This window comes from Neovison vison, chromosome 8, assembly GCF_020171115.1.
Source record: "Neovison vison isolate M4711 chromosome 8, ASM_NN_V1, whole genome shotgun sequence".
Taxonomy (NCBI): domain Eukaryota; kingdom Metazoa; phylum Chordata; class Mammalia; order Carnivora; family Mustelidae; genus Neogale; species Neogale vison.
The window spans coordinates 107,590,154-107,617,851 of NC_058098.1; the positions used below are offsets into that span (position 1 = coordinate 107,590,154).

A 27,698-nucleotide genomic window follows, 5' to 3' on the forward strand; every position below is an offset into this window, starting at 1 on the left:
GAAGCAGGCTCCCCGCTGAGCAGAGAGCCCAATGCGGGGCTCGATCCTAGGACCCTGAGATCATGACCTGAGCCAAAGGCAGAGGCCTAATCCACTGAGCCACCCAGATGCCCCTGGCCAGTTTTCATCTTCTGAAAGTTGGCTCAGGAAGAATAGAAGCTAAGGCCTCCCCAACTAGCTGCAGCCAGCTTTCTAGGATACTTTTCCATACGGGTTGTGAAGGTGATTCAGAACTGGTTTTACCAGAGGGAGGCCTGCCCGTGTTGAAACCAGGTGTTGCTCAGACTCCTGGCACAGGCTGGCACGTGTTCAGTATTCCTTCCCAAAATACACACACAGTAAAAACAAAGCCACGTAACAGGTCCGCCTGTTTTTGAGGACGATCTACTCTGTGTGACACTTTAAGAGGAGAGATAATGAATTTGAAAATCTGTCCACTGGTGCAGGGCTGGACGCTTCTCAAAGTACATTCTCACCAGAACAGTATAGACACAGTCACATATTATAATCCTAAAGTCTTCGACTATAACTTAGAGAGACGGCAAGGAATGGAACTTTAGAAATACCTCAGAGAAAGCCAGTTCGTACTCATTTGGGGCATATGCCAAAAATTTAACAGGGCAAGCTAACTATTACTGGGGATTTAAACTGTGTTATTTTGGGATTGGGAACTGACATTCCTGGTCCCAGAAGGAATGATATGGGAATGGCAAAATGGGGTCCTTTTTGCCTGTTTCGAAGTTTTGCAGAACTCCATTTGGAACTAACGTGTTCCTGCCCTGGGCATTTTGCTGGGATTCTGACAAGTTAAATGTCCTCTCGACATTTTTCCAAGATTAACAGCAAACACAGGAACACTACCAACCCGTCTCCACCCGTGGGCTGATGTTGACATAATCCTGAGGAGGCTTAGCTGTCCAGCCTGGGATGGGCCTGGAACAAAGCTCTAAAGGAGACTCCTCTGAGGGGTCCCTCCCCCAGGCCTCCTGCAGCATTAGTGGATATGAGGTTTAGGTTTGCAAAAGAATGGGGAGCAAAGCGGCCTTTCAGTGGGAGATGGTTCTAGCTGAACTTCCCTGAACAGCCAATTACCTGCTCTAAAGCCTTGGGAGATGAGGGTCAGGAGAAAGCAGAAAAGAAAGCTGTTTGGGTGCTTCTGCTGGCAGAGTTTCTCAGAAAGCTGGGATGCAGGGCTCTGGGGGCAGCCTGTGGGCTGGTAAGCAATGAGCAGCTGTGGTGATAATAGAGGTGCCTCCTCCTTGAAGCCTTCCTTGATAGGCCCCACCACTGCAGAAACCAAGCATGCGTACCCAGAGACCCGGGGCCTCAGGACCTGGGCTCTCCTAGGCATCAGCTCACACTACCTACTGCAGTTCAAGTTCCTTGAAGGCAGAGACCACCCTCTCCTAGTCCATATCTCACTTCGGGCTTCCACTGAGCCCGTCTCATGTCACATCATGGAACTGCACTGAACCATGTACCCAATAAATCCTAGGGCCCCAAATGAGTCCTGGATCCAGCTGCTGACCCAGTTCAGGAAAACCACTCACCCTCCAAGGCAAATCACCCTTAGACTAGGTAAGCAGTCTCAGACACCAGTCTTGAGAACTGGTGATTGGAATGCATTTCACTTTGAAAAACAGTCTCCAGGTTTCTAAATCGTAAATAATCTGAGGACAGGAAGGTCCATAATCTGTTTTTATCTCAGCCCTATTGCCGAGGATAGAGCTAAAACTCTGGGAATCGAATTCATGTCATTCATCCATTATTACCTAAAGTCTCAAAAGAGGATCCCCTTGTAAAATTTCAGCGCTTACGCATTTGTAGAGTTTGCATTCAGAGTTATAAGTGGGCGTGCCTAACTCTAGAGTTTTACATGCAAAGCAATTAATATAGGCCACCCGTGGCTTCTGGACTTACCTTGCACCTCGATGTAGATGGGGTCAGACACAATCTCTTCATTGTTTATTTTCATCTTACAAATATATGACCCGTTGTCTGAACGCTGCACACTGGTGATGCTACAAAGAAAACAAAGATATTTACAGTGACTACCCCTTGGGTTCCTGTTACAGGAATAGAACACTCTTCAACTTCCTTGTCATATGCTATATTAACCTTATAGGTCAACATGGCTAGGTCATGGTACTTGGATATTTGGTCAAACATTACTCTAGATGTACTTTTCGGGTGTGATTAACATTCCTATCAGCAGGCTCTGAGTGAAGATTACCTTCCATAACATGGGTAGGTCTCACTGGTCAACTGAGGGCCTAGTGAGCAAAGATCTAGGTCCTCCAAGGAAAAGGGAATTCTGCCTCCAAACTGCCTTCGGATCCAAGACTGTAACACCAACTCTTCCTTGGATCTCTAGCTGATGCCCTGCACATTTCGGATTTGCTAGCACCCACAATCACATTAGTCAGTTCCTTAAAATAACTTTCTCTCATTCCCTCTTTGGTTCTGTTTCTCTGAAGAACCACAACTAATGCGTGTTCTGTCACTTGTCCTGCCTTCAATGGTAGGCTATATACCAGGGTTCTCTATACTGGGCAGTATTGCCCCTATCAAGGCATTCTGCAAAATTGTAGGGTGGGCACAGAAACTAGGGGGCACCATGGCTTTTAGGGGCCAAGGCAACTTTCAGGGGTCAGGGGCAAACTGTTCCATATCCTAGATGACTTTCTGAGTTTAGAACCCAGTTCCATTTACATACACACAAAGAATTTTGTCTGATTTTAACAGCCACCTAATTTCCCAGGGCTGCAATTACCTGAACATGGGGGCCACCATCCCTTTGTGGTGTCTGGAACTTGGCCGTGACTCAGATCAGTGACAGCACCTCTCCATCTGCAGCTGCCCTGTGTGTGCAGGAGTGCCAGGATGCTAGTCCCTGTGTACTCTATCCTCTCTCCTGGAGTGGTCATGCCTGGTATTTGTATGTTTGCATTCATATTTATTTTTTAATTTTTTTTTTAAGATTTTATTTATTTATTTGACAGAGAGAGATCACAAGTAGGCAGAGAGGCAGGCAGAGAGAGAGAGAGAGGAAAGCAGGCTCTCCGCCGAGCGGAGAGCCCGATGCGGGACTCGATCCCAGGACCCTGGGATCATGACCTGAGCCGAAGGCAGCGGCTTAACCCGCTGAGCCACCCAGGCGCCCCTATTTTTTAATTTTTAAAAAATATTTTTTAAAAGATTTTATTTATTTATTAGAGAGATGGAGAGAGAGCACAAGTAGGCAGAGCAGCAGGCAGAGGGAGAGGAGAAGCAGGCTCTCCACTGAGCAGAGAGCCCAATGCGGGGCTCAATCCCATGACCCTGAGATCATGACCTGAGCCGAAGGCAGCCGCTTAACTGACTGAGCCACCCAGGTGCCCCATTTGCGTTCATATTATTTGATTACAGATCACCTTTATTTTGTTTCCTTATACTACAGTTTGAACATGACATGTTGTAAAGTATCTGCTATAAACAGTTGGCCTGGGCTCTACGCGCTTGAGAATCCTGCTTTCCACCCTTCTAGCATGTTACAAGCAGGAAGCTACACCACAGCAGTCCTTAGCTAGAGGTGGGAAGGGGTGAGGGAATGAAGAACTCTTTGAAATGCTCGTAGACACCCTCCAAGGAACTACACCTTCCCTGGCCCAAAGACGCTGATTTCTTCTACTGGGCTCACTAGACAGAGGAAAGGTCATAGCGAGAGAAGAAAAGTGAAAGAAGAAAACCATGAAGGGGTCCATCTTTCTTTCCAGCAGCTTGCTCCCCGATACAACTTATTGATCTCAAAGCAAAATAAAGTCCTTGTTGAGGATGGAGGCTTAATGCTTAAAAGAGAGCAGGAAGCTGGCAAGGTGTGAGGAGATACCATCTTGGCCCACGGGTCCCACAGGCAACAGGCGGCAGCTGCCAGGATAAACACAGCACAGGGAGTCAGGAGCCAAGCTGCCACAGTGAGGACCTAGGCCTGGAGGTTGAACAGACGTTTTTAGAATAAACAAGGAACATTTTTTTAAAATTTTATTTATTTATTTATTTGACAGAGAACGAAAGAGAGCACAGCTGGGGGAGCAGCAGGCAGAGGGAGAAACAGGCCCCCCACTGAGTGGAGAGCCTGATGTGGGGCTCAACCTGAGCAGAAGGCAGATGCTTCACTGACTGAGCCACCCAGGTGCCCCAGGAATTTTAAATTACAACTTCTCCCCAATAATGCCATTTTGCAGATCCCTTTTCGCTTCTGATCAGCAGAGTAACTAAAATATATGTCAAGAGTAGTGTCAATCAGGGGCACCTGGGTGGCTCGGTTGGTGAAGCATCTGCTTTCAGCTCAAGTCATGATCCCAGGGTCCTTGGATCGAGGCCCACACTGGGCTCTACGCTCAGTGAAGAGTCTGCTTTTCCCCCTTCCTCTGCAGCTTCCCCTGCTTGTGCCCTCTTGCTCATGCTCTCTCTCCCTCTCTTTCTCTCAAGTAAGTAAATAAAATCTTAAAACAACAACAACAATGGTGTCACTCAGAACCAGGGGAACCAGAGCTGCCTGGGTTAACATTACTGCCGTATTAGTTCCAAGACCGAATAACGTGACTCTCACGTGTTACCTGCATTTCCTGATGTGCCAACCTGAGTAGCGCCCCCACTGACTTAGAATACTATCTTTACCTTTCCCCTCATTCCCGTGTAGGAGTGGTATAATTTTGGAAATGCCCCTGATGAATGAATGTTGCACTTAGGAAAGACTCAAGGGCAAAGAAAGGCCAGGTCTCTCCACGCTTGACGGCAGGAACCAAGGTCACGATGTCTATAGGTCACCAGGAGAATATGGGAGGAAACCTCACAGCTCCAGATAAGGGCCTAGCAGACACTCTTCTGATAAACCTCCACGAATGTCATGGTGGCAGGAAGAGAAAAGAAGAGAAGCATGTGTCTAGGATGGGGCACTGTCCATCACGAGTATCAGTTGGTAGCTTAATGGTGCCCCCTGCTCTTGGAAGCTCCTGAAGATCCTATGTGGCTGACCAGTCAAGTTTCCTCTGCGGTTCCAAAAAAATACCAAGGTCATGGCTACTGAAGAGGGCGGTCCTTTCCGCATATTTCACAAGTTCATTTATAAGAGGAATCCTTTCCTTGAGGCAAGACCCGGGGGCGATGAGATCTGACAGGATGAGGACAGCCGTGCCTTTGAGGACCTGGCTCTGGGTTGGGGTCTGGGACCCTGGTGTTGCAGCAGGTTTGCCACATAACTTAGGAAGCCAGGGACCAGAGGGAGAGTGAAGGCCACAGAGGCATGCAGGGCAGAGCCCCAGGAAAGCAGCCCAAGGATGCAAAGTACATCTGTGCAGAGGCCCCAGAGAATTGAGAGAAAACATAAGGCGGAAGTTAATATTTTAACAGCCCAACCTGGGCTGCAGAACTCAGACACAAAAGGCACACAGAAAGTCTAGGAGTACCTTAAGCCAATCAGCAAAGAAGAAAAATCCAGGCCAGGAGTAGAAAAGGAGTGCAAAGAGAACATGATCAAAACTTGAGTCATTCATTATCAGGAAAAGGTGACCAATCCTCTGGGGAGAAGGGCTATGTGCCTGCGTTAATTAGCAAGTCAGGAGCCATCTTACTTACAGTGCAGGAAAGATTTTCTAAGATAGCTCTACTTTTTACCTCCTAGACAAGTAAGTAAAAGGCTGCTGAGCTGAAGGCAGGGAGGGGGGAGGCGGACACAGGAGCGGTTGTCCTGGAGCTCCTCCTTCTCCATAAAGGAAATAGCAGGCAGGCTCTAGAGGCTCCCTAGTGAAGGCTCTGAGCTCAGAATAGCAATCTAGGCGTTCCAACAACTGAGTAAGAGGAGTTCCAGAAAGAACACAGGAAGGGGAGCATAACTGAAGAACATGCTCCAGGAACTGGGTATCTGGGCCTTTCCTAATCAGGCCCCTAGGTGGGCAGCACAATGGGAGAGAAAAGACCCACTAAGGCGCTTCACCAGGGAATGTCACTGCTCCAAGATAAAGTGGAGATCCCAGAAGCTTCCAGAGAGAAGTAAAGCAGCACAACCCATTAATCAGAATAGCACCATACTTCTCAAGAACAAATCTGTGAGCAAAAAGGAGATAGATCAATGACTTCCAAACGACAACAGGAAATTATTTTCCTTTTGAATTCTGTATCCAGCCAAACTACCTCAAGGTGAAGGCATAAAAAACAATGACATTTTCAGACATGCAAAATCCACGCTAGTAGAGGGTGGGCTCTGTGCCAAAGTTTGGGAGTCAAAGCCAAGAGGTGGGGTTGGGGTCAGGGTATGTGGAACCTGGAGCTCCTGGTGGAAACAGGAGCCACAAGGGCCTCCACGATGGTAGCATGACTGAGCTGTACCCCAGGGCTGGGTGGCAAGCTGGCCTGACTGGAGCAGGAGGAGGGACATTTCCAGGACAGGCAACTCCTAGGAAAAATATCAAGCCTAGTAATTTCATCACTTTGCGAGAAGATGCTTTTAGAGTTTAGGGACAAAAGAGAGATTGATACTTAGAAAATTAAGCAAACTAACAAACAAAGAAGCTTTTAAATTGAGGGAAGCCAAAAAACTATAAAGAAGTAAGATGTAATCAGAACCTACTATGTGACTCAGCTGAAAACAGTATTTACAGAGCCACAAAAAAACGATGACTCCTGGGTATTGATTTAACCAGAGCTGGAACATTTTAACAGATGAACTCTGGGGCCAGACGCATGCATGCACGCACACACACACACACATACACACATACACACATACACACACGACTCATATGGACTGAATATCTCTGAAAGATACCAAAGACGTGGATAACTACAGCTCCTCGCTGGGGAGCGGCTGGAGGCTGGAGTGGAAGAGAGGATTTTTGAACTGTTGGAATATTTTATTTACCATGTGTATGCATTGCTTCCAAGAAGGTATAAAAATCGTGTCAGATTTTGGTCAAATACAAACATCTGAATCAGGGAAAACCAAAGCCACCACACGGACTCAGCCACCGCGTCTAGACAGGAACCACCTGGACAGAGCCCCAGGGCCAGCTGCAAAGACACACAGAGCCTCCCTGTCCCGCACCGCAGACCTCTCACAGCTAGACGGCCTTGCTCTGGAATGGCTCTTCAGGAGCAGCTAAGTGCTACAGCGTTCTTAAAAGAAACACAGAAAAAGAGCAAATATTGCACAATTCCCCTTATATGAGGTACCAGGAGTAACTTTCTTATAAGTAAGAAAGTTTTCTCTGTAACTTACTTATAAGTAAGTTGCAGAGAAAGAAAACAGAAAAGAAAGGACTGGGGGAAAAGAGGATGTGATTAGGCTTTAACGGGGCATGGAGTTTCCCTTTGAGAAACTTTCTTATAAGTAAGAAAGTTTTCTCTGTAACTTACTTATAAGTAAGTTGCAGAGAAAGAAAACAGAAAAGAAAGGACTGGGGGAAAAGAGGATGTGATTAGGCTTTAACGGGGCATGGAGTTTCCCTTTGAGAGGATGAGAAAGTTCTGGGCAGGGTTGGTGGTGAGGGCTGAGTAACAGAGTGAATGCACTTAGTGCTGCTGAACCATACGCTCGGAACGGGTTAAAACAGTACATTGTAGCTTATGTATATTTTACCACAAGAAAAAAATTAAAAATGGAAAAAAATTTTTAAAGAACCCCAACTTTTAGAAACCAATAAAGTCCTTCCAGCTTTAGCTCCTAACAACTAAGCTAGAATTTCATTCCCAGTGGGGAATTCTGAGGCTACATAGAAAACATATCAAATCCTTTCCCTTGGCCACAAATTACCCCAATAAACTAAATCTGCAGGCACTGGCTGCCTACAGGAACAGCGGCTTTTGTTTTTATTTGAGAGCTGGTCTCCCCAGTCTTCTGGGGAGTTTTCTGGTCTGACGGCTAGTGATGGCCTGGAACGCTTTACCCGACCGTTGAGTGTTTCCGCCAAAGCCAGAGTGTACCCCCCACTTACACCCTCTTTGAGAGACTCCAGGGAAAGACCCTGCTATGCAGCATCTTGGGATCTGCACAAATGGTTGAGCTACAGTTTCAAGTTGGTATCAAGTTGATATGCAAATGAGGTACTATATGGTCGGTCAGAGAGCCAAGGGGGTGGCCCAGCCCTGTGACTTAAAGTCCTGCAAAGGACAAAAGGAAGGAGCTCTAGAGAAAAGCAGCCTGAGCTGCACACCATTTAGGATGACGTCAGGAACGTGGGGTAAGCAGGGTGGGGTGCAATTTTTAGGATTAATCCCCAAGTCATCAATGAGGAATACCGCAACCCACTAGCGGACACCAAGCATTTCCTACACCTATAATAGACATTCAAGTGAAAGAGGAAAAAATGTAAATTGTTAGCACAGAATGGACCCAGCTCAAGAGGGCAGCTAGACTTGAAGTACCATATCAGTTATTTCTACCCCTGTATGTGCCCGCGGTGTTGGCATTTTGAAAATAATCTTCTTTAAGGTTTTCCCTTTACAATTTCATTTACATTCTTCTACATGTGTTTCCATTTTACCACAGCAGGGCACAGTGCTGTGTAGAACCACTGAAATATTCTGAAGACGTTTAATTATACAGGAAGACATTCGTAACGTTAGATGAGCGAAACGAGATACGTAATCATCTGTGTCATGAAATGCCAATTTCATTTCAGGAATACTAAATTTATATGTGGTTGGAAAAGATTCCTTGGGGTTGTGGGCCACAGTTTCTCTGTATGTGTACAGTATTTTCTAAGTATTTAACAAAATACATTTAGCATTATTAAAATAACTTGAGGGGTACCCGGGTGGCTCAGTGGGTTAAAGCCTCTGCCTTCAGCTTGGGTCATGATCTTGGGGTCCTGGGATCAAGCCCTACATCGGGCTCCATGCTTGGCAGGGAGCCTGCTTCCACCTCTCTCTCTGCCTGCCTCTCTGACTACTTGTGATCTCTGTCTGTTGAATAAATAAATTTAAAAAAATAAAATAACTTGAAAATATATACCTACAGGAACTAAGACCAAGCAGTTTCTAAAATCTTTCAGGAACATTCTCCCTTATGATGTTACATCTCCTCTAGTCTTGCCCAAGTAGGGGGGACTTGTACTTAATGCATGTGAACATCTGGCATTTCTACCCTCTCACTCTCAACTGAGGTATGACTGAAAGATGAATTGACTCCTGGGAGATGCCATGTCCTTTCCCCTGATTTCCCCTTCCAGGCCAAGTCTATAATCTAAAGGAAACACTACCTTAACATATTAACACTATCTTAGTACTTCTGCTCCTGACCTCAGGTTCTCTCTTTCCCTCTATCCTGTTCACAGGTCCAGGCAGGACACAGACCAACTCTACCCTCCTTACCCCAACGTCCAGATGTTCATTCAGGCAGTTGTTCTTCCAGTAAGGTGCCTGTAAACACCTTCATGAGCAAGGCTGGCCGTTTTTATAACTGGTGAGCAGCTGCCTGTGTGGTGATTTGGGGGAAAAAACAGATCTCTACTCCTCGTGTCTAAAATGACGTCAGCAGTGATATGAATATTTTCCTTGGTGTAAATTACTTTATCACGGTCTTTTCTTCCTTTGGAAGGGAGAGGGCGCCATGATGGCATTGGGCCACCATGGAAAAGTGGGGGGTGGGTGTGGAAGCAATGGAAGAAATAACAGGGGAAAACTCCACTGCCTTAAGTGCGCACACACCTTAGCGTACACCTTCAACCAGAACGGGTCTTGTTTTAGGGTCAAAGACCAGACACTTGACTAACACTTGTTTTCAGAATGGAGCGTTTGGGAGTGTAAGTGTAGGGTCTGCCCGATGTAGAAGAGAAAATGTGGAACCAAGAAAGACTGAGAAAGTTAAATCACATCCACAATCTTGTCAGTCACCAACAACCCCCAACGGCTTCCTAGTTAAAGGATACATGTTGGTACAAAGTGCTGTGGGGGCCTCAATTTGGGGACCCCGTCATTTTCAAAATTCATGTGAATTCCAGCCTTTCTTATAACACCTTATACAATAATGGCTCCATGTCCTGACTCGAAATACTTTGTGTTTCTCTCCATAATTCCTCTGACCTCTGCCAATATACACACATCTGTATTTTGTCCATTCCCTTAAATACCTGTGGTCCATACAGGTATTATTAATGGCAACTCCAACAAAATTACAGGCTCATGAATTCTTGATTAAATTCCACACATGGAAAGCCTCACACTAATCTTTAACTCTTTACTGGGAACCAGAGTAGATTTGTTTTAGGGCCCATGAGATGTGAGAACAGAAGAAACCGCAGGTGTGCAAATCAAGCCCCCTGCTTAAGGGTGACAGTTTACTCCCTAGTGACCCAGGACAAGTCACCCTGCTCATAGGGACTTCAGGGTCCTCATCTATAAAATATCAAATTCAGGGTCTCCAACATCCTTCTCTCCTGCCAAGAAATTAGACAAATACTTATAATTTTGATTAATTCACGATAATGAATCACTATACAGTTCCTGGGTCACCTGAACATGACTTTAATACAGTTGAAAGATATTAGACTCGGTATTGTCCCCCAAGCTACTCAATTCAGCATAGCATCCACCGTTTATAAGAATTCTGAGCACTATATCTGTTTTACGGCTTAGTTTGGAAGTTTGATATGATTTTTTCCCCACTTCAGAATGAGTTTATGAAAATGAAGCTGAATCCGTGCAAAAGTATAACCTTTTTTCTAAAGTTCTAAAGATATGACCCAGGTCCCCTTCTGAACTCTGAAGACACAAATCCCAAGATACGCCACTATCTGCTTTAAGTTTAAAAACTCTCCAGTTTAGGGTATTTACCCTAAAGATACAAATGTAGTGATCCGATGGGGCACATGCACCCGAATGTTTATAGCAGCAATGTCCACAATAGCCAAACTATGGAAAGAGCCTAGATGTCCATCAACAGATGAATGGATAAAGAAGATGTGGTATATATATACACAATGGAATACTATGCAGCCATCAAAAGAAATGAAATCTTGCCATTTGTGACGACATGGATGGAACTAGAGGGTATTATGCTTAGCGAAATAAGTCAATTGGAGAAAGACAACTATCATATGATCTCCCTGATATGAGGAAGTAGACAGGCAACGTGGGGGGTTTGGAGGGTAGGAAAAGAATAAATGAAACAAGATGGGATCGGGAGGGAGACAAACCATAAGAGACTCTTAATCTCACAAAATGAACTGAGGGTTGCTGGGGGTAGGGGCTACGGAGAGGGTGGTGGGGTTATGGACATTGGGGAGGGTATGTGCTATGGTGAGTGCTATGAAGTGTGTAAACCTGGCAATTCACAGACCTGTACCCCTGGGGCTAATAATACATCATATATTTATAGAAAATTAAAAAATTAAAAAAAAAACCTCTCCAGTTTATGTCCTTTGGTATCATTTCATGGCCCCTTTGAACACACTTGAAGCGCTGGTCATGGAGTCCAAATTCACCTCTTTGGCAAGAAGGCAGCTCACCCATCGTCTCCTGGCTGGCTAGTGGCAGGACCCTTGTTCAGGACTCCCAGCCCAGAGAGTCAGCAGGGTAGTGCTTTCCTCCTAATGATAACTGATGAGCCCAATGTGTCAGCTTTCCGTTTCTTTAAGCCTTTAAACTGTTCCTTAGGGGCACCTGGGTGGCTCCGTCGGCTAAGCATCTGCCTTCGGCTCAGGTCATGATCCCGGAGTCTCAGGATAGAGCCCTGCACGGCTTCCTGCTCAGTGGGGAGTCTGCTTCTCCCTCTGCCCCTCCCCCTGCTCATGCTCACTCACTCTCTCTCAAATAAATAAAATCTTTATTTTTTCTTAAACTGCTTCTTATTCACTATTAAATGGTGATCTCTCATCAGAAGCTGTGTCTATAGCATGGTAAAACATCTGTGTTTTGTAGTTGATGGAGAAAAATATGTAGTCAAGTCTCCTGAGTGGTCTCAGCCACTGGCTGAGAATGGCAGCCCGAGAGACCCAGCCCCAGTTTAAATCAACCGGTGGAAAATATGAGAGCTGTGTTCTTTGATTTGATGCTAACCAAGCCTATACCTTAGGAAAAAAAAAACAAAAACAAAACGGTGTATCTTGAGGAAGTATGGACACACTCAACTCAAACTGGAGTTGTTAGCCTTGTGGCATCTCTGAGGCAGTTTTCTGAAAAGGAAACAAAATGATTCACCAGAAGACAGGACATTGTCTCAGACAGCCACGAGTATCAGGCCAGAGAAAGTGAAAATGTCCCAGATCAAAGCGGGCTCTGCTTGGAGTGGAGGAATCCCACGGAAAAAGGCACTTGCTCCAACTGTGTGCCTCTGACCTCGTTTGGAGCTTTCTAGGACCACAGGTCCACTGAACTCCAAAGCTGTACACGCAAGGAGACTCTGACTCAAAACCAAACCAAACACCCAAACCTCTCCTAGTGAAAGAGGACAGAGTAGAAAATAAAAGAGGGAGGGTGGTGAGGAGAGGCAGCTGGCTGTCTGCAGGATGTTGAAAATACGATGACGCAATCCTCGGGACAACAGATTCTTCCAGATGTACATGCTGACTTGGCTTAGCCCTGCCAACCCTCTCCCGACCAATGCGTTCGGCTGGCCCTTGCCAAAACAGAGTGGAACACGGAGACAGTGACCCAGGTGGCTTAAGGTTTTCTCATTTCCCCAGCCTTTATAGACTTTCCAGCTTTTTCCCACCCCAACAGGCATGAGGGCTACGTCAGTGCCACGATATGCAGAAGCAGGGGACGCAGGGGACAGGTGGAAGAGAGAGGGGGGATAAGGCCAATGAAAGTGATGGGATTGTGTTCAAAGCTCCACGCCCATGGGGTAATTTAGATGTCTCTTTACACCCGGAAAGAAACAGTGTTCCCGGGGTGCCTGGGTGGCTCAGTTATTAAGCAGCTGCCTTCAGCTCAGGTCATGATCCCGGGGTCCTGGATCGACCCCCACATTGGGCTGCCTGCTGTGTGGGAAGTCTGCTTCTTCTTCTCCCATTCCCCCTACTTGCGTTCCCTCTCTTACTGTGTCTCTCTCTGTGTCAAATAAATAAATAAAATCTTAAAAAACAAAACAAAACAAAAAAAAAAACCAGTGTTCCCACTCTCTGGGAAAGCTCTTGAGTCAAGTGGGAGCTTGACATGACTTGTAGGTCGGTGGGGGGTTCCCCAGAAGGCAGAGCCTCTGATAATCCAGTTTGAATGGGGCCAAGATCCACATAAAAGAGATCAACCACACAGACTGTCTGCTGTGAATCTGTACTCTAACAGCACCCGGAGGGCTGCTCACACAGAAACCAAAAAGCCGTCTTTCAACTTAGGAGGTTTTTACTTTTGAATCACAAATAACATAACAACATTCAAAAAGGAAAGGAAGAAAGAACACATACCTGAAGGAAGCGATTATTGCTGTAACTTCGTCATCCGGATAAAACTGAGTAATGGCATGATGGGCCCCGACCAACTCCTTCCCATCCTTCCACCAAGAAATAACTGCAATGTCCTGGTACATAGTAGGTATATTGATGGAGCAATTAAATTTCACATCCTTATGCTCAGAGAGTATTATGTGGCCAATTGTACGATTAAATGCCAGAGGCGGTAGTAGCTTTGACCCAGCAGAGGTCACTCCGGCATCGGCTGCACTCCCTGTAGGCGGTCGTCCAGACTGAGTTGGTGAAGACATCGTGGCAGGCTGGTACCCACTGGTGTGAGGAAGGGATAACGGCACGTGGTCAGCCTGCAGGCCTCCTGGCAATGGGAGGTCAGGCTTGGTTTCTTCCCTCACCTCTGCCACAGCTGCAAAACAGAAATCTGACTTTTAGCCTTTTTTTTTTTTTTTTAAGATTTTATTTATTTATTTAGCAGACGGAGAGAGATCACAAGTAGGCAGAGAGGCAGGCAGAGAGGAGGAAGTAGGCTCCTGGCTGAGCAGAGAGCCAGATGCGGGGCTCAATCCCAGGAACCTGAGACCATGACCTGAGCCGAAGGCAGAGGCTTAACCCACTGAGCCACCCAGGCGTCCCTGACTTTAAGCCTTTTAAATAATGGGGTTTTCTAAATCGGTTCCCAATCTCTAAGGCCACGATGAGAGAGAACTGGGGTATCCTCAGTGTCCTTAGAAAACATGAGCAGAACGTATTTAACACACGTCTGGATGTATATTCTCATTCACAAGTTCATTCAACAGTTTACTTATCTCCTAAAGAATGTTTAAGAACTGGAACTCCCCCCATCAAAAATTGTTTCCTTTTTTTAATTTAATTTTAATTTCCTTTAATTAATTTAACTTTTATTTTAGAGAGAGATCACGTGTAAGCATAAGAGAGGCAGGCATGGGGAGGAGCAGAGGGAGAGGGAGAGAATCTTAAGTAGGTTACATGCTCAGCATGGAGCCTGATGCGGGGTTCGATCTCACGACCTGAGATCATAATCTGAGCTGAAGTCAAGAGTCAGACACTTAACTGACTGAGCTACCGAGGTACCCATTCAAAAATTTACTTTTCTTTTCTTTTTTTTTTTAGTTGAGATACAGCTGACATATTATATTAGTTTCAGGTATACAACATAGTGATTTGATATTTGTATATATTGCAAAATGTTTATCTAGTTAGTTTAGCAGACTACCATCACAACACAGAGTTATAAATTTTTTTTCTTGTGATGAGAACTTTAAAGACCTACTCTCTTAGGCAGAGAGTATACAATACAGTATTTTGGCTTTTTTACAATACAATACTGTTAACAATAGTCACCCTACTGTATATTACATCACCAGGACTTACTTATTTTATAACTGGACCTTTGCACCTTTTGACCATTTTTACCCATTTTTTATTTTTATTTTTTTTAAGATTTTATTTATTTATTTGTCAGAGAGAGAGAAGCAAGAGCAAGCATAGGCAGACAGAGTGGCAGGCAGAGGTAGAGGGAGAAGCAGGCTCCCTGCCAAGCAAGGAGCCCGATGTGGGACCCGATCCCAGGACGCTGGGACCATGACCTGAGCCGAAAGCTGCTGCTCAACCAACTGAGCCACCCAGGTGTCCCTTTACCCATTTTTTAAAATGGCGACTCATTCAAAGTCCTTCATACCCAACTCAACAGCATGGCAGGAAGGTGATGCCCCCTGAGATCACTTTTCTCACTGTGCTCCCAGTCACAGACTATGCCACAAATCCAACCAGTGATCTTGCAAAGGCTACTACCGGTCACAAAGACAGGAGTTTACGATTCTTGTGCCTCAACATGACCCATCTATAGGTATGGGGAAAAACATCAGTTATTCATGACAGTCACTCGTGACTATGGAATGACTTGGAGCTTCCAGTAAAATGCTAGAATGGACCTGGAAATGTTGATTTCATTTGGCCCACGAGTATTTCTAAAAATACTGGCCCACAATAGTAGTTGTTCTGTTTTTCTTTTTCATAGCACTTCTGGAGCACACATTCTCTGCTGGTGATTATGGATTCGAACACGTTGGCCTCAAGTGCTTGAGACAGGCAAAGAATGGGAGATTCACAGGCATTTTGCGAGTAAGTGACTAGGGGTACCCACTCAGTGGCTGTCCCTCTGCCACACTCAGAATGCCACACCCTCCTGGGCTCCTGTGCACGCACGCGCGTGCGTGCATGTGTGTGTGTGTGTGAGTAGGGTGGTCTCTGCTTAGAGCTGTGCCAGATTTAGCAAATAGGAACACAGGACGCTTAGTTAAGCTTGAATTTCAAATAAACAAGTAATGTTTAGGATAAGAAGTCAACTAAGCACTTATCTGGCCAATGGAGATACAAACAGGAGATCTGGGGGGCAGATGACAGGATCTGAGAATTTGCTCCTCTGGCTTTCTCCCTGCCAAGTCACTCTAGCCTGTACATCTTCCTCAGCTGAAGGTCACAGCTCCTGTTAGGAAGTCTTCTCTACGTACTCTTTCAACCCAGTTCGGCTCTCGTAGTTGATACTATGAGAACTACCTCCAGGGTGAACGCCAGGTTGGAGAAGAAGAGATTTCACTATAAGAAACCAGGGAAAGCTCACTGCTTCCCTTTAGCCTGAGGTCTCAGTGGCTGTGGGAGAGTAGGGGCCCTCTGCAAGCTTTGCAGAACTATGTGGGTCAGCCGTAGGCTGGCCTTGAGCCCAGCCATCCAGATGGATGAGTGTGCTGTGATGGGAGCGTTCATTTATTCCAGGGAGTGGAGGTCAGGGCGACTCTGCAGAGAGGGGCCCCTGCCTCTCCTCTCGCCCCCATGCCAGGCAAATCTTAGGCGTGAGTGTAGGCCTGGGCTCTCAGCAGGGAACAGCAAAGCTCTGCCTGGGTCCTATCCAGTTCCACCATCTCCTCTGAATTTGGGGACACTTTCTGCAGTTATGAATGCTCTGACCGTTTCTTTTATGCCTTCAGACCATTCACAAGGATGCTCTTTTTCTTGAGGCTCTGAAGCACTTACAATTCACCTTTGCCTCTTAGGTCAGCAAACTTGTCTATGGTCCTCATTCACTGACATCCATGGGAATAGGAAGTCAGCACTGGATAACTTTGTTTTTCTTGAAACAGAAAGCAAGCAAGTGGAGTGGGAGAAGCAAATAATTCTTTGGTTTGTTTAATTTACTTGAAGACATTTAAAATGCTAAATGATAAAGATAACCCAAGTTGGTAATGGAAAATTCAAACATTTATAGAAACACAAAAAATATAAAATGGAAACCTGTTTTGTAATCCCAACCCTGCAAAATAACCCCTGATTACAGTTGGATACAGTCTTCAGTTTTCTATGAGCTAAGCAGTTCACCGAATAAACTAAAGGGCCAGCCACCCACTCTGATGATGTCAGGAGAGCAAACCCACCCTGTAATCACTACGATGGCTAAAAAGATAGCTAAGCTCCATGAGTTGAATTGCCAGGAGTGGGTACAATGATTCAATTCCCAACCAGTACTTACATAGCACTGGGTCTAAGATTTGCTGTGATAGCCTAATGGGGGACAGAAAGACACTTGCCCCAGAGCAGGAGCAGCAGAGGGACCTAGGAGTTACAGGGAAATTGGGATATAGCTAACTGGGGTGGGGGGGGTGGTTCTTGACAGAACCAGAGAGTGTCAAGAGAGGCCTTCCCTCGTCCCTCCCCACCCCTGATTACTTAGCCCTCCTCCATTAGGTGCTAGGGCCCCTCCCCTTTGTAACACCTCCTATGATTTCCCATTCAGTTCTTTCTCTCCTATTGGACTGAGAGCCCCAAGAGGCCTTATACTCGCCCTATAGCCAGTTCACAGATGATGCTCAAAGTAGGTGTGTTGAATGAATAAGTAAAGGCATGAATTAGAGGAGGGAGGGGAAGTGGACAGGGTTTCAAGTGGCAGGAGTGGTGGGAAACTGAAGAGAAAGAGGAGGCCCTAATAGTTTGGGAACACGAATGTAGCCATAGGGTGGCGTTCCCGTGTTCGGACCAAAGTGATCGAGCGAGTAAATACAGGCTGACCATGGAGAGCCTCGGGTCCTGTCTGAAGCAGCAACCATTCCTGGAAGGTTTCTGAGTAGAGGACGGGGAAGGTCATAGCCATACTTGACCCTCGCACGGACATCCGGCTGAGTGGGAGCAAGAGAAGCAAGAAGGAGGAGGACAGGAGGTGGGGAACCTGCCAGGAAGATAGCGAAGACCTAACCAGCAGAGCGGCCAGGAAGCAGGAAGGATGGGGGGAGGTGAGGGGCCAAACTCACTATCGCCACTATCCTGCAACAAAAAGGTCAGTCTGACACCGAGTTCTTAGGAAGGATGTAATCTCAGAACACAGGGGAGTTCTCTGGAGTGGTCATGATTCTGGCTGTTGCAAGAACAGTACAGGCCAGGAGGGGCTTCTGGTTCAGCTTCCTCACAGGGGGATGGCAATAATGGTGCCCCACAGAGTTGCTGTTAGCAAGAAAGGACGAATTCCTATGTCGGACTCATAGTCAGCACTCAGTAACTGTTAGCTATTAGTCTTTCTTCGTTCCTTTTTTTTTTTTTTAAGATTTTATTTATTTACTTGAGAGAGAGAGAGAGCAAAAGGAGAGGGAGAAGCAGACCCCCCACTGAGCCAGAGCCTGATGCAAGGCTTGATCCCAGGATCCTGGGATTGATCATGACTTGAGCTAAGGCAGCTGCTTAAGTAACTGAGCCATCCATCCATCCATCCATCCATCCCTATTTCTTTCTTTCTTTTTCTTTTCTTTTTTTTTTTTTTTTAGGATTTTACCCATCATTTATTTGAGAGAGAGAGAAGAGAGCACAAGCATGGGAGGAAAAGAGGGAGACGGACAAATAGACTTTGCACAGAGCAGAGAGCTCCACAAGGCCAAAATCAAGAGTCAGACACTCAACCAACACAGCCACCCAGGCGCCTCTGTTTCTTACTATTTTATTTTATTGTGAATCAGTAAAAACTTGCCACTCTCCAATACCTGAGAGGGGCTGATTTACATGGTTGAGCACAAGAACTGAACAACTCCTCATGGATGGTAAGGATGGTGAGGTTCCCACTGCACAACTGTGGGGGGCGCTGGCAGGGTTGCCATTCATTTAACAGTCTGTGTCAATGGTGCTTTAGAACTCTGCAGTGCAGACGGGGGGCCTTGAGTGATTACAGATAATGTGAAAAAAAGGCAAAATAACCAATCCCAGGTTTTGGACCCAAGGGCCAGGGCAATGACCAGTCAGAGATCATATGTTAAGCTGCTAACTTTTCACTGTTTCAACTACTTCCATGTATAATGCCCCTCCCCCTGTTTTTCCCAGAAAACATAGAAGTGGACCACTTTAAAATTATTGGGGAGGGAGGGAGTTAGGACAGGAGGAGGAGACTAGGCCAACAAGGCTTGCTTATAGAACCAACCTTTTAGTCCTCACCAGCTGTGCTCCTGTTAACTCATCCTTAAGACAGCAAAAGGCAACATGACAGCCCGTTAGATGGACACATACTGGAGACAATGTTTAGTCAGCGTGAGAGATTATTAAAGCCCACAGAGACTGAATGATAATTTGCACAGAGACTGAATGATAATTTGGTCATACAGGGAAAAGCCGGCTGCTTCCTGCTATTATCTGGGTGTAATTCACAAGAAACTTCACCCTCCGCTCCTCCCCTTTCCAGATTGTTTCCTTCTGTGCACTGGATAAGCCAATGAAATGGGAAGTTCAACCATACCTAAGTAACTGCTACTAAGTAGCCTTGGATAACTGGCCTCCTAGCCAGGTGGGAGAGTAGCTGTCCAGCTGTTCCCACAGCTGCACTGACAGCTGCAGGGGGCCACGCCCATCCAGCCCTGCAGCTGCTGATGGAGCATCCCTACTGGTTCCTTATCATCACTCAGTCCTTGACCAGATTCTGACATCAGCTTCGTACAGACAGGGATCGTGTCACCATCATGGACGTCCAGTGCTGAGTGCAGGGACAGGCTTATGGGACATGATTAGCAAATATTTATTCATGCAACAAATAAACAGGATAGATACAATGTCCATTGTTTCATGTGGGTTCGCCTTGTTTTTCTGAGCAAATTTACAGCTTCCTCAGAAGCTGGAGGTGGCATGGCCTGAACCCAGCAGGATGTATGACACGGACCCAATGCGCAGTGAACCTCCACGGACTAAATGGGTGTGATGTGGGCAGAGTTCTGAAGGCTGAGCAGGGAAGAGAGTTGATCCAGGCAGGGACACTCCTGTGGCTGGGAGTGACGGAGATGGGATGCTGGCATGCCTCTGAAGCAGCACCTTTCCACCAACCACACATAACCACAGTGAGCCAGACATTTAGGGACCTTAGTTCGGTAGACTCACAATTGGTCAGCCAGTGAATGCGAGCGCACAGTCTACTTTCTGTGTCATCAACTAACACATCCCACCTTTAAGTCCACAAATATTGGCTGCGTGCTTGCTGAGTGTGCATGATGGCAGGTGGGCTGGTTGGTGATTAGTACTGTTCAGTGGTTGCCCAGGAAAGTCCCCTGCTGCCTGAGACATGACCTCAGAAGAGCTCTTTGGCCTTTTTGATCCCCTGCAAAGAGTGCCTAGGTGGCAGAACATGATCAGATGTCCAGGGTCTGCTAGAACTTTCTATAGGTTTTGGCTGATGTTGTTGTCATTGGCTAGCATCTGCACCTGGAGCCTGGTGGTCACCTGAAGTAGGATGTCTGAGGCCAGGCCTGGGCCTTGTAGGACTGAGTGCTGGGACTAATCAGAGAGGTCAGTGCATAGGGAACATCAACACTGGAAGGACAAAATTGGCACGTGCGAATAAGAGGAGAAAAGAAACTTTTGGCTTGTGATGGCCAGAAGCCTCTGGGCTCAAAGGTATCTTTGTAGGGCTGGCTGGTCTCCATAATGCTTTCTTAACATGAGCTCCTTTCCTCCTCTCCAAGCCTTGGGACTACAGCCCCAGGTGGATATAGGGAAGCTGAAGCCACTAAAATTGCAGGTCTGGGGTAGTGGGTGGAATGGGTGCACTGGGCAGCACCCGGGCCTTGGAGGCCCTCTAAACCATGGGAGGATGACTGGGCGGGGTTGGGGGGCAGGGAGGCCTGTGGGAGAAAGAGTGCAGGTTGGTCAGCCCTATTTAATTCAACCCCGCCTAGGGTCTCGGTGCCATCAATCTGCTTTACAATCCTGGGTGCCCGGAAAGGGAGAGCGGTAGCACCTTAGCCTGAGTGTTGAAATAAGCCCAGGACTCAACTGCCAGCCTGTGGGACCCACTGCCTGGCTCTTTCTATACTACTTCAAACAACAAAACAGAGGCCTCAAGTGAGCTCCCTGAAGCTCAGCCTCAGAATCAGGAGGCCCAGAGGAGGAGGCAAGAGTGAGGGCTTAGCCTGGAACGCCTGTGGGTTCTTTGCTTCCCACCTGCAAAGCATACGTGGTCAAGGAGAGCAGCGATAGACAGAGGGAAGGATGCCCTCTGCCCAGGAACTAAGGCCGCATATCTGACCTGGCTGGCTGTTGTAGCTTTGCTATCAAGTGGCCCCCCGACAGCTGGAAGAAAGGCCTCCTTCAGCGGTGAGTTTGCAGTTTGCAGGTGAGTTTGCAGCCCCAAAAGGCTTTTGGGGCCCACATCCCCTCCCCTCCGCCGCAGTGCCCTGTGTCCCCCTCCAAGAGAAAGGGTCATACCTGGACTGTCTCCCTTCCCCCACCCCCATCCTTCTGGCTGATATCTGAACCATGACCCTGGGCAGCTTGCCTGTCATCTAGTTTAAGAGCTCTTTCCCCATCCCTGCGGCTGGCTGAGGCCAAACACAGAACAAACAGAAACTTTCTATGTTGTTTTGTTTCATTTTATGTAAACGTGAAGGTTTCTCAATTGATAAAGAGCAGCAGCAGCAATACTTAATGAGGGAAAAATTTAAAAACCTTTACCCTGAAATCACTTGACTCAATTGTTCCCAAACTATAAATGGTAAACGTTAGCTTTGCTGAGGTGAATGCACTCCACCATCTGGGAAATGCACTCCACCACTTGGGAAAAGTGACACACACACAAAAAGACCATTCTTGGGATGACACTGACTCCTGAACAGTCCCTTTTGTACCAAGTGCAGCAAAACCTGGCTAGCAGAAACTGGGTAGCTGACCGGGGCAGAACAGCCTCTAGCAGGGGCTTCACTGGAAAGCAAGGGGAGTACATGGTTTGGCTGCTTGTGCAGAGGGGTCACAGCTGTGGTGTGACAGCAGAAAAGATGGAATGCCAGCAAAAACCCAATGGCATGCCTGCCCAGAAGGAAGAAGGCAAAGTCAGGTATAAAACATGGTGTGGGCAGATCAGATTTTCCACACGCACCCCAACAGGCATAGTGTTGCCAGATAAAAAACAAGACGTTCCAGTTACACTTGAATTTCAGATAAGCAATGGATATGCCAGTACACAGAGATCTAGTCAGTCAAACATATGTAACTTAGTATCCTTTAGCTCAAACCAGCTGGAGCCAGAGTGCCAGGGAGTGAGTTCCTGGTTGCCCTCCCATAGGCTGGCCTGCCGGGATGCAGAGCAGGGTGAAGAGTGGGTCTGGAGGGGGCAAACAGGGACCCCAGCACATCAAGCAAACCATTCAACCTCTCTGAGCCCCAGCTTGGAGGGTGTAGAGGAGCTCAGACCTCTGGGCAACAATGCTGATACCCAGGATCCCTTCCCCACTCTCCCTGGTATTCCTTCTGGCTTAAGAAAAAAAGCAGAGCCCCGTCTGCACCCTTCCTTCTCATGCAGGCACTTCTGCAATGAAGTTCCAAGGGCCTCAAACAGCTCCTCGTGATCTCCTTTAGCCTGTACCCCACTTCCTGACTTGGGCGTTTAACTTTTTCTTGGTAGAAGTGCTTTGTAAATGAAGCTTCCCAAGCGGACGGCACCCCTCAAAGCCCTTCTGTAGAGGAACACCAGTTCAACCAGAAGAGAGTTCCAGAATCTGACTGTGACTCCTTATCATTGCCTTCTAACTCTCCAGCATGCCTTCCAAACTAGCAGAACATTGGAATCTCCACAGCAGGTTTTAAAGTTCTGCTGCCTGCTTTTCTTCCAGAGCTCGAGTTTAATGGTCAGGGGTACAGTTCGGGTATCCAGACTTAAAAAAAAATACATATCTTCTAGTGATTTTTATGTGTAGCCCCGGTCAGACCCCCCCTGCTCTAAGGGAATGGATCCAGTAGCCCAAATCACCTCGGGGAAATGGGCTCTTAAGGGTTCCACCTGAGAACCCCACCCAGAAGGCTCAGATTTTAATGCCTGTGGTTGGGGAGCGTGCTACCTAGAACTCTGGAGTCAAAGAAGCAATGTTTAGCCCCACCTAGCTCAGCCATTCAGAGACCAGATGACCTTGTGCAAGTCACTTGTCCAAGTGAGATTCAGTCCCCTCATCTGTAATGTACCTCCTTCTTTCAGAATAGCAGAATACTGCACATAAAATTCCGTGTGGCGTCTGGCACGCACAGACATGCAATAAATGGCAGTTAAGATTTTCTTTTTTTTAAGATTTTATTTATTAATCTGAGAGAGAGAGAGAGTACGAGCAGGGAGAAGAACACAGGGAGAGAGCAGAGGGAGAAGCAGACTCCCTGTTAGGCAGGAAGCCCGACACGGGGCTCAATCCCAGGACCCTGAGATCACGACCTGAGCTGAAGGCAGATGCTTAACCGACTGAGCCACCAGCACACCCCCAGTTAAGACTTTCATAACATGAAACAAATGATCTGTCGTTTCGAAGGTGCAACTAGTCATGTCTGAACCATCAATGCTGAACATATGGGACCAGTTATGCTGACTTGGACTATTCAACCTCTCGCAGGGAAATATGAACATATGTTTACTTAACTGAGGTTTTTTCCTTCTCCTTCCCCTTGGGCAGCACACCAAGTGTCACGGAAGACTGAAGGAACACTTTCTGGCCAAAGTGGTGAAGCAGTTTGTCCCCCGGGTATCTGAGGTTGGTTCTCCCCAAGGGCCAGATGTGGTGGCTTTCAGGAGATCTAGCAGAGACTCTCAGGCTCCTAAATTCCTCCATCACGCCACTCCCAACATACACTCTCCAGCCCACCAATACCTTAATGCCTAGTAATAAAAAGCCATTTTCAGGGCGCCTGGGTGGCTCAGTCAGTTGAGTGTCAGACTCTTGATTTTGGCTAGGGTCATGATCTTGGGGCCATGGGTGTTGGACTCTGCAGAAGCATGGGAGTCTCCTTGGGATTCTCTCTCTCCCTCTGTCCCTCCTGCTCACAGGCCCGTACACACACTTTCTCTCTCAAATAAATAAAATCTTTAAAAGAAAATAAAAAGCCATTCTTTAAAAAAAAATTATTTCCTTTTAAAATGTGACTTTCTGGGTGCCTGGGTGGCTCAGTGGGTTAAAGCCTCTGCCTTTGGCTCAGATCATGATCCTAGGGTTCTGGGATCAAGCCCCGCATGGGCTCTCTGCTCAGTGGGGAGCTTGCTTCTCCCTCTCTCTCTGCCTACTTGTGATATCTCTCTCTGTCAAATTAAAAAAAAAAATCTTTAAAATGTGACTTTCTGGAACACCAAACAAGTTTGACAAAGAGAATTCTGTAAAAACAGGTATACTTTTCCTTACTCGTCCAACTAAGTACACATAAAAACAGCAGAAACCAACATTAAACAAACAAACAACAGCAACAACAACTACTCTGAAAAGTGGAGAGAAGGCAGATGAACCCAGCCAGGACTTCAGGATGCTAGCCCACCACGATGATAAATTCTCTGGGTTTTCCTCTGGCTCCATATATCTCAATTTGGAAATGTTATCAGGCAAAGAACATCACCACCAACCAACCAAACAAACAAAAGCAAAACCCTCAAAAAGTCTTTTTTCCTGAGTCAGAAGACCAGGAAAGGGAGAGCCCATCCATACAGAAAATTTTTTAGAAAATAAACTGTTCTCCTGGGCGCCTCAATCAGTTAAGTGTCTGCCTTCAGCTCAGGTCATGATCGCAGGGTCCTGGGATTAAGTCCCACATTGGGTTCCACATTCAGCGGGGTGCCTGCTTCTCCCTGTGCCCCTCCCCCTCCTCATGTGCACTCTCTCACTCTCAAATAAATAAATAAAATATTTTTTAAGAAATTGTTCTCCTCCGGGTAAACCACCCAGAAAAACCTATTGTCCCACCCCCACCCATGCTATCAAAGGTTAGGTGGAGAGCCTAGACTTCCACTCCCACCTGGCATTAATGAGGCATCCCTCCCCATCCCCATTAGGGTGGCAGCAGAGAAGGCCTAGTAGATAATCAGGGCTTTCACTGCTGCCAGTGAGGCCATCCCTCTTCTTTCCCTAGTGTCAGTGGAGGTAAGGTGGGGCACAGTCAGGAAGTACTAAGGTACCACATCTCCTCCCAGACAGGAGGTGTCAGTGGAAACCTAATGGGCAGCCAGAACTCCCACCCCACCTCTAACCAGCAGTAACTTACACTCAGATGCCAATGCAGGCTGAACAGAAAACCTAGAATTCTACCTCCAGCAGGCAGTGAAGAGGCAGCATACCTCTTCGCTAGCCAGAGCAGCTGAGAGGAAACCCAGTGTAACAGAAGATAAAAGAGCCAGAGTCTCATAATATAATACCCCTAAATGTCCAGGTTTCAATAAAACATTCAATCTCAAGTGGAAATACCAACGGCAAGGTGACAAGAATTATCTGGAAAAGGTTTTATTATTTTTTTAGATTTTATTTATTTATTTGACAGAGAGAGACACAGGAAGAGAGGGAACACAAGGAGGGGAAGCAGGAGTGGGAGGACTTCTACTCGATCCCACCTCAATCCCAATCGCTGGATCCCAATGACCTGACAGGAAGGCAAACACTTAACCACTGAGCCACCCAGGCACCCTAAAAAAGGTTTTAAAAAAGGAATCATGAAAATACTTCAGTGAGCAAGTATGAACAAGAAACTTACGAAAATAGAAGACTTGACAAGGAAATAAAGTCACAATAAAGAAATAAAAGATATATGTTTTTAAAAATGCAACTTTTTGAACTAAAAAATACAATAACCAAAATTAGAAACTCAATGAGTGGTCTCAATAATGGAAGGGAGGGGCAGATGAAAGAATCCGTGAACTGGGGCACCGGGGTGGCTCAGTGGGTTACACCTTTGCCTTGGCTCAGGTCATGATCTTGGGGATTTTGGGATGGAGCCCCGCATCAGGCTCTCTGCTCAGGGGGAGCCTGCTTCCCCCTCCCTCTCTGCCTGCTTCTCTGCCTCGTTTTGATCTCTCTCAGTCAAATAAGTAAGTAAAATCTTAAAAAAAAAAAAAAAGAATCAGTGAACTGGAAGACAGAACCATAGAAAATTATCTAATCTGAACAACAGAAAGAAAAGAGACTGGGGAAAAAAAATGAACAGAGACTCTGGAACCTACAGGACTATTACTTAAGATCTAACATTTGTATTATCAGAGTCCTGGAAGGAGTGGAGAAAGAAGAGAGCAAGAATGAAAAAGAACTTGAAGAAATAATGCTGAAAGCTTCCTAAACCCTACAAAAAATATAAACCTATAAAATCAAACATCTGAGTTTAAACATCTGAAAATAAACCCCAAAAATATCCACACTAAGATACATCATAGTCAAACTTCTGAATAGTAAAGACAAAGAGAACTTTTTCAAAGCACTAAGATAGAGAGATGGTGTCCCCCCTATAGGGAAAACACAATTCAACTGGCAGTATAATTCATATTAGGAACCACTGAGGACAAAAGGAAGTGGCACGTTTCATAAGAGCTGAAAGGAAAGAACTGTCAACTCAGAATTTTTCAGAAGTGAAGGGGAAACCAAAATATTCCAGATGAAGGAAAACTAAGAATTTGTCATCAGCAGACCTACTCTTAAAAAATAGCTAGAGGAAATTCTCTAAACAGAAAGAAAACAATAAAAGAAGGAAACCTGAATCACAGGAAGCAAGGAAAAAACAGAAAGCAAAAATATTGGTCAATACAATAGACTTTCCTCTTCTTGAGTTTTCTAAATTATGCCTGATGGTTGAAGAATAATTGTAACACCATCTGATATAGTTCTATATATGAGGAAGAAATATAGTTAAGATAATTATGTTTTAAATGGGGAAGTAAAGGAACTTAAAAGGAGGTAGGGATTTTATAATTACCTTGAACTGAAGAAAGAGCAATGCCTAATATACAATTACATTAAATGTAAATGATCTAAGTATATTAAAATACCAAGATTGGCACAGCAGATTAAAAAACCTTATCCAGCTATCTGTTGTTTATAAGAAATTCACAGCAAATATAAGTTGAACACAAAGATAGAAAAAAATGTACCATGTAACTATTAATCAAAAGAAAGAAAGATAGCTACATTGATATCAGATAAAGTAGATTTCAAAGCAGAGAAAATTACCAGAGACAGAAAGGCAAATTATATAATGATAAAGACTCAATCTACCAAGAAGATATAGAAGTCATAAAGGAGTGTGTACCAAACAAACCAAAATAAGTGAAACAAAAACTGATATAACTGAAAGGAGAAAAAGCAAATTAACAATTGTAGGTGGAGACTTCACCATCTCTCTCTCTCTCAAGAACTGATCAAAGAGGGGCACCCCGGTGGCTCAGTTGTTAAGCAACTGCCTTCACTCAGTCATGATCCCAGGTCCTGGGATGGAGCCCTGCGTTGGGCTCCCTGCTCAGTGGGGAGTCTGCTTCTCCCTCTCCCATTTCTGCATATGTTCCCTCTCTTGCTGTCTCTCTCTGTCAAATAAATAAATAAAATCTTAAAAAATAAAAGATCAAAAAACTGAACAAAGAACAAGGCAGAAAATAAGCAAGACTATAGAAGAACTGGATGGCATTGCCAATGGAAAGAATCTAGTCTCTACATTTATAGAACATTCCATCCAACAACAGCAGAATCCACATTCTTTCCAAATGACGATGGGACATAAACCAAGATAAACCATATCCTGTGCCATAAAGCAAATCAAGAAATGTAAAAGAATTAAAATCATACAGTTTGTGTCTCTGACCACAGTGGAAATAATTAGAAATAACAGAAAGGTAATAGGAGATTTTTCAAATACTTGCAAACTAAACTTCCATATAATCTATGGATCAAATAAGATATCTCAAGGGAAGTATGAAAATATACTGAACTGAATAAAAATAAAGATAAAACATACCAAAATTTGTGGGATACAAGATAGTGCGGAGGGAGAATTTATTCAGTAATCTAACCTCAGAAC

At 45.7% G+C, this 27,698-nt stretch overlaps 1 protein-coding gene across 1 annotated transcript in view; it reads right to left on the reverse strand.

The window, feature by feature from the left end:
• The window catches only part of MERTK (MER proto-oncogene, tyrosine kinase), a 113,341-nt gene that overhangs the window by 70,633 nt on the left and 15,010 nt on the right, over positions 1-27,698 (reverse strand). Inside the window, exons 2-3 of the mRNA XM_044261620.1 lie at positions 13,380-13,788; positions 1,921-2,021 (exon numbers count right to left, since the gene is read on the reverse strand). Of these exons, the coding sequence (XP_044117555.1) occupies positions 1,921-2,021; positions 13,380-13,788 (510 nt within the window). The remainder of the gene's footprint in view (positions 1-1,920; positions 2,022-13,379; positions 13,789-27,698) is intronic.